Here is a 6,878-nt window from a genome sequence, read left to right on the forward strand (position 1 = left end):
ACCTTTTATTTTTCACTAGACAACCTGGCTACTGCAAAAGGTAAAATGTCTTCCTTCCAATTCCTACCAAAGAGAGACTTTCAGTAGCTCTGTCCTTTGCAAATCAAATCAAGCCCAATTAAAATCTGAGCAGAAAGCAACCATTTTGCTCTATATGTTCTTCTTACTGTGTATATTCCTGTTTAAAAATCTCTCATGTTAAATTATTAGTTAAGTTTATAGGAAAGAAGATATTGAATATTATACTAATTACATGTCCCTTGACAATATTAAAATCAAAGTTAAGGTCAATCACATCTAGACACAAGGAATAGGAGGTTACCATTCTGGACTATTCCTCAAAATGTAAGCTTTAACAAAATACACCACTTAGCTTAAATTGTTGGTCATTTCTAAGGACCAGTATACGTGATCAAAAAACTCCCTCCAATTTTGCTGCAGAAATATCTAGTTAGAAATTTGCAGGTAAATTGCAGCTCACAGTCTAATGTTTGAGTCAGTGTAGCACAATTTATGGCCACAAGAGGGCACTAAGACGACATATAAAACTAGACACCTTTTCATTTATCATTCAGCTGCCTAACTATGAACCAAATGTGCTACTAATACAAGTAGCTAGGAGGCAGGATCCACTGTGCTTCACAGCAATATGAATCCAAACTGTAAAGGAAGATACCCAGCTTTTATGATGCTGATGCAGTAAACTGGAAATTCTGCAGTAGTTTGATAAAAGCTAAAATATGAATGTTTTCAATTAACGAATTATGAAAATGAATAATATAAGCAAGAAATTGGCCTCCGCCTTATTTATTTTGAAACTTCATTTGATATAGTTTCTATGTGCTACGTACATTTTAATTAACAAAATGCAAGATTGTGGACGGAGGTTTTGGCAGCTGGTCAGATAAGAGTTGGGAGTTTTGGTGCCCAAAAATGCTGGGATGCAGGCCGTGATTATGAGATACCAACATCAGATGGAAGTAGTTGAATAAAGATTGTGGATAAAATGCCACATGTAGAATTCTGAGTTAACACATTATTGCTGTAAATGGAAGACTCCACGCCTCTAAAACTTATTGTTTCAGGATACTCTATACTCACATGGCAACTTTGTTTGCAATTTTTTTTCGGTACTACAAAGAAGCCTAGTGTAGGACAGGGCTTATGCATCATTTCACATTCAGTTCACGATGAAAGATTTTCTTTTGCAAGGGAAGGTTTAAAAAAAAAAAAAATAAAATCAATATGTTATTATACTGGTAAAAACCCAGATTCTGAAGGTCAGACACAGCAGCAGGTAATGGCTCTGGTGAAAAAAAACAGCTACCACAGAATCCAAGAATGTATCACTACTCAATATTTTTTTTTATTTCTGTAAAATTATTACAAGCACATGCGTGAATATGTGCACATCCATCCATGAATGAATGTATGTACACATACACATTTCTTAGGCATACTGGAATAGTACTATTGAATCTACATAAGCAGCTTACCTATTAAAATCAAGAACATTTGGCAAGGGCATATTTCATAAAGCATTTACACTACCAAATATATCAATTTGTGAGGATGGGCAGAGAAAAACAAAGGAAATGGAGAAGGCGCACAGACATAAAAGTTAATGAATACTTATCATCAAAACCTTAAGATTTTGTAATTATCCCTATGCAAATCTTCTCCAACGTGTACTAGTAAAAAGATTTTATTCCACACACAATTAGGTATTTTAGGAGCAGAAATTGAACAGCAAGATAATTAGTTATCATTGCTCATGTAACCACATAATCACAGACTAAAGCACTAATAAGCACCTAAATGAGTTAGTTCCATTCATCCCAATGGACTTAAACATTTCTTAAACCTATGTTGTGTTTGCCAGACCAGAGCCAAAACCTCAGGCCTCAATTTGGAAAAGACCCAAAATACATCATTAAATCTGTTCTATTTCTGGCAAAACACTCCCCTAACTTAAAGCATTTGCTAGAGCATCAGTGAAGACAATTAGATTTAAATACCCTATCTGAACAGGGATGATTTCCAGAATAAGGCACCTATATTTTTATGGTTATGTTCACTTAATTTGTTTCTCAAATTTCCCTCATTATCCTGAACTGTAACATAATATTTTTGAACAGAAACAAAACATCTGAAAAAAATTAAGAACTGGAGAACAGAGATAACTACTGTACAATAAAAGTTTCAGGAGCTTATAAATAATCAAGCTTTAGATTAAATTGCACTTGTACATGTTCATTAGTCTATAAAATGAGCATGGAAGTTTTAAAAAAGAGTCCAGTTCTTTGTATTAAATAGTTCAGGTGAAACTATAGATGGAAATTCTCTATCAGACAGCTATGTAAGTTAGAATTACCAATAAAAAGAGCCTTTATTACAATAAGACAATTTATTCTCAGCTTCAAATCCCTGCCCCCCCCCCCTTTTTTCTTTTTTACTGTGGAAAGTTATATATTCTTTTTAAAGCTTTAAATCCCATACCATAATTACTGCCTGCCAACATTCCCAAATGTTACACTCAAAGAGTCCAAAGGACCTTTCAATTACCAATGGAAATTCCTAGGTTGCACTGATTAAGATTTTTTTGGCCAATACAGATGGCCAATTATTACCCAGCCATATGCCGGCCGACACCAATCCAATAGCTGACATGCATCCCGGCAGCTTGGAATGCAGCATCCAGCTGGTAAGTCTGTGGGGGGGGAAGGGGCATGGGGGAGGGAAGGGGTTGGAGGCAGCAGATCGAGGCCTCCACAGTGAGGGAGGGAGTGGGGCTGTGGCAAGCACTGAGCAGCCGGGGCAGGGCACAGCTGCAGACGACTTATCCGGGGGTATAGGGAGGGGCAGCTCCCTGCCAGTGAGCACATCCCTGGGCATGTGCCCCCCAGATTTGTGCGTGGGGCAAAGATGGGCTGCCTGCTGTAGGCTTAGGACCAGGGGCTGTGCCGGCCTGTTCCTGGCAGGGGGGCTGAGCCAGGGCTGCATTTGGGGCAGGCAGTGGTGGTGCTGGAAAGGGGTGCTACAGCAACCACCCCATAAACCCACCTCCCAACACCACTGCCACCCATCCCGCCCACCCCGAGTGCAGCTTCGGCCCAGGCCCACCACCAGGAAGAGACCAGCACAGCTCCTGGCCCTGAGCCCACAGCAGGCAGCTGGCCCTCATCCCATGCACAGCAGTGCACACAGCAGCAGGAAGCCGACCCCTCTCCTCCCACCCACAGCCCCTGCATGAGCCGCCTGCAGCTCTGAGCCCTGCCCCACCCCAGCTGGGAAGCGCCTGCCCCTACCTCAGCCCCACTCCCTCCCTCACCATAAGTAAGGGCTTCAATCGTACCCCCCACCATGCTCCTTCCCGCCTACAGTCTCCAAGCTGCTGAGCTGCATTCCTAGCTGCGTACATGCTTGTAGCTGCACACATGCACGTGGCATTTATTGGTGACATTATCATCTACACCAGCCAAAAAAAGCCAATTGCTGATAATGTCAACTTTCCTTTTATTGGTGCCAATCCAATATGGACCAATGCATCAGTACCTGCTGCATTTATATTTTAACAGGATACACATTCGTTTTTCATTTTAACAGTCTGTTTCCCAAATATGCTTGTACAGAATCCAAAGGTAGAGAGTGTCCATGCTAATTTTTTTTCAAAAAACACTTATTTCAAAGGTAGGTACATATAACTGTGCACATACATTTGTATGTCCCTTAATTTAAGTACTAGCATTCAATGAGCATGTAATCGCATACTTTTATTTGAGATACTGTCTTCATACCATAGGTGATGGCATCAGGCTAGAAAGGCTCAGCTTTAAAGAGGAGAAATTAAATTCTATATTTGAAGGCTATTAGTATAATCTGGAGAAGAGTATTAGGAAACTGTTTCAAACAAAATCTCAAATGCTTAAACCTTGTTTGTATGGGAGGGAGGCAGGGCAGGAGAGGGAAAGACTCACCTGGATAAGCAAAATGTTTCCATCCACCTAAATTAAATAGATATCTGCTCTTCAAGAAACCATGTTTTTTTGTTTTTAAATAAAAAGCTATGGGGACCCTAACAGGCACTACATTTGTCACATGATTAATGTGGGTTGGAGACAAGACAAGAAACGTGTGTGTCAGATATAGGGGAGCCGATTGTCTCCCCAGGCTCCAGCACTTTTAAATGTCTTTCTTCATCCCCTCATGTGGCCTAGAGGACAAGGCTGGAAACATGCTGCCACACTGCTTTTAGGGTCAGGCAAAGGGCAGCCCCCTGGTACAGGATGCAGTTGTCCCATGGCCAATCCCCAGGATCAGGGAGGGGCAGCCCTGTCCCCTTGTTCATCTTATCATGAGGGTTGGGAAGGGGGCAGATTCAGGTCCCTGATGATAGGTTTCCCATTCATCATCAATTACAGTTGCCATCCGAAGAATTTTTCGTGCATGTCAGGCATAGCAGGCTGCACAATTTTTGGGCTTGGGCACAAAATTTCTCAGGTCCCAATTTGCCAGGGACTGTGTGACAAATGTAGCCTTCACAAAAATGGCTCTGGATTTTTCCACTCTAACCCACAAGATATAGCAGAAGAGAGAATCAGGTGAAAAGCATTTTTGTCGGTCCTGTAAGAAAACATAGAACTTACAATGTTAGTTATGCTACAGTGCAACTCTCAAACATCTAGGGAATTTCCAAATTGCACGGATAGAACTGTAAGAGGAAAAACATTTCATATAATCTTTTCAGTCAAAAGAAAAAAATATCAATACTTAAAGTTTAGAAATCCTACCATTTCTTGTGATGTATAGTTTGGGCTTTTACTGTCTGCTGAGAAATAGGAAAAGTCATAGGTAAATGTTTTAGTCCGTTCCCTTCCTGTGTCTCCAGTTACACCTTCCAGAATCTACCAGAACAAGAAAATGTGTTTGTATGATATGAAATGATAAAGTAATTAATGCAAAGGATACTTGTACCATAATTTGATTAGAATACAAACTTAATACAAAAGCATACACAGTTAGAGAATCCTGAATTGCTTGCCCTGTTATTCTAACAAATATTTAATAATGAAACAATTAGCTATTAATATCAGAAAATATGGCCTTCATATGCTATATTAACATAGTGTAAACATAAAGCTCTTTAGATTTCATCTTTGAACTGTTCATTTTTATTATGTTGCTACTTCATAATATTTAAGCATGATTAGTTATCAAAATGTGAATTTCATATACATAATTTAAGGGATTACCCCACGCATTTACTCAATGAAAAACACTTCACTGTGTATAAACCAAATAGTATTTGAAAGGCAAGATGTAATTAAAATGGTCTTACATGCTGCAGATAAGCAATATGTACTAGGATCTGTCTCAGCCTAAACAATTCTCCCTCAAGGGAGGGAGTATAACCTAGCTGGGATAACAGGGGATTGTGCAGTCATAATGGATGCTATTCTCACAGTTTTGCCACCTGTATCATCATTTGATCTTGGGGAAAATAATTTAGCGTCTGTGCCTCAGTTTAATCACCTGTAATTTTTTTTTTAATAATTATGTACGTGTCACAGGCGGATCAGCTTAATGCTTATAAAATACTAAGCCAGCCTCAAATGAAAAGGTGCAATAAAACCCACAAAAACAACATCAGGAATGTCAGATCATGTGACAACATTTACTATTTAAAAATAGTAAGAGGTTAAAGAACTGCTTTTTTTGTGAAATAGATGAAAGACATATTAACTTGCTGATTTCCCCAAGTAAAAAAAACAAGGTTATTTGGCATAATGTCAAATTCCAAACCAAACCATTCAATTCTTATTTTTTTCCAGCTGTGCTTCTCCACTGCATGCCATGCTGCGAAATCACATATATCACTCTTACTTGCCTACTGGTGAAAATAACAAGAGATTATGCTTGAAGTAGCATTTTAAGGCAAGTTTTCACCAAAAAAAACCCAAAACCAAACCTAAGACATGCTTTCATATTTATTAAATGTTATACATTTATCTTCCATCTCAGAAGAAATGTGTATTAAAGACAATCTTCATATAGCCACTCCATATATAGCTAATAGTAACCTACCCAGTCCACTTTCTATACTATTTCTCCACTCTGAATAGCTGATGTGACAGCATGATTTACGCTGGAACAGGACATTAGTGCAGAAGATGGTAAACACAACTGGGACATAGACCCAGAATGAAAACAAGTGTTGTGTATAAAAATAGTTATGTGCTGAAAGTCCTTTTTACAATTGCCACTGGGAGCTTCTGGAACAGAAACATACCCTTATTCTTTAAGTGTTCTCAAATCTGTCAACATTCTACTTGCCTGACCTGATCTGTTTTCCTTTACCAAGAGAGAGAAATTGAACTAGGTTATTGCATCATCATAGAAAACAATAGGAGAGTGGATTTTGCACCTGATGTAGTAAATTTTCATAACTGTTTTCGAAGGTTCCTTTTACATTAAAACAGTATTAATTTATTTTCTACTCTTAAGATTCAGCTACGTGAATGGCTAGAACCAGACAACTTGAAAACACCTACAAGATGGATCCTATGGAATAGCTTCCAGAGAACTAGAAACTAGTGCACCAATAAAGATTTTTTTTAGGCCGATACCAAAGGCCGATTATTAACCAGACATCGGCCGATACAGATCTGCTTGCCAATATGCAGGCCAGCATCTTGGAGAGCAGTATCCAGCTGGTAAGTCTCTTGGGGAGAAGGGGTAGGGGAGGGAAGGAGCATGGGGGGCAGATCAAGGTCCCCATGGCGAGGGAGTGGGGCTGAGGCAGGGGCTGCACAGCTGGGGTTGGGTGGGGTGCAGGATGGAGCCACAGCTCATCCAGGGGCGCCAGAGGGGCAGGTGGC

General features: G+C 39.7%; 1 protein-coding gene across 1 annotated transcript in view; it reads right to left on the reverse strand.

Moving 5' to 3' along the window:
• The window catches only part of LOC102385411 (kinesin-like protein KIF16B), a gene marked incomplete at its 3' end in the record, with an annotated part of 55,722 nt that overhangs the window by 12,708 nt on the left and 36,136 nt on the right, over positions 1–6,878 (reverse strand). The window contains exon 3 of the mRNA XM_025195454.1: positions 4,791–4,904. Coding sequence (XP_025051239.1) covers positions 4,791–4,904 — 114 coding nt within the window. The remainder of the gene's footprint in view (positions 1–4,790; positions 4,905–6,878) is intronic.

The sequence above is a fragment of the Alligator sinensis genome, unplaced genomic scaffold, assembly GCF_000455745.1.
Source record: "Alligator sinensis unplaced genomic scaffold, ASM45574v1 scaffold2484_1, whole genome shotgun sequence".
In the NCBI taxonomy this organism is placed as follows: Eukaryota; Metazoa; Chordata; order Crocodylia; family Alligatoridae; genus Alligator; species Alligator sinensis.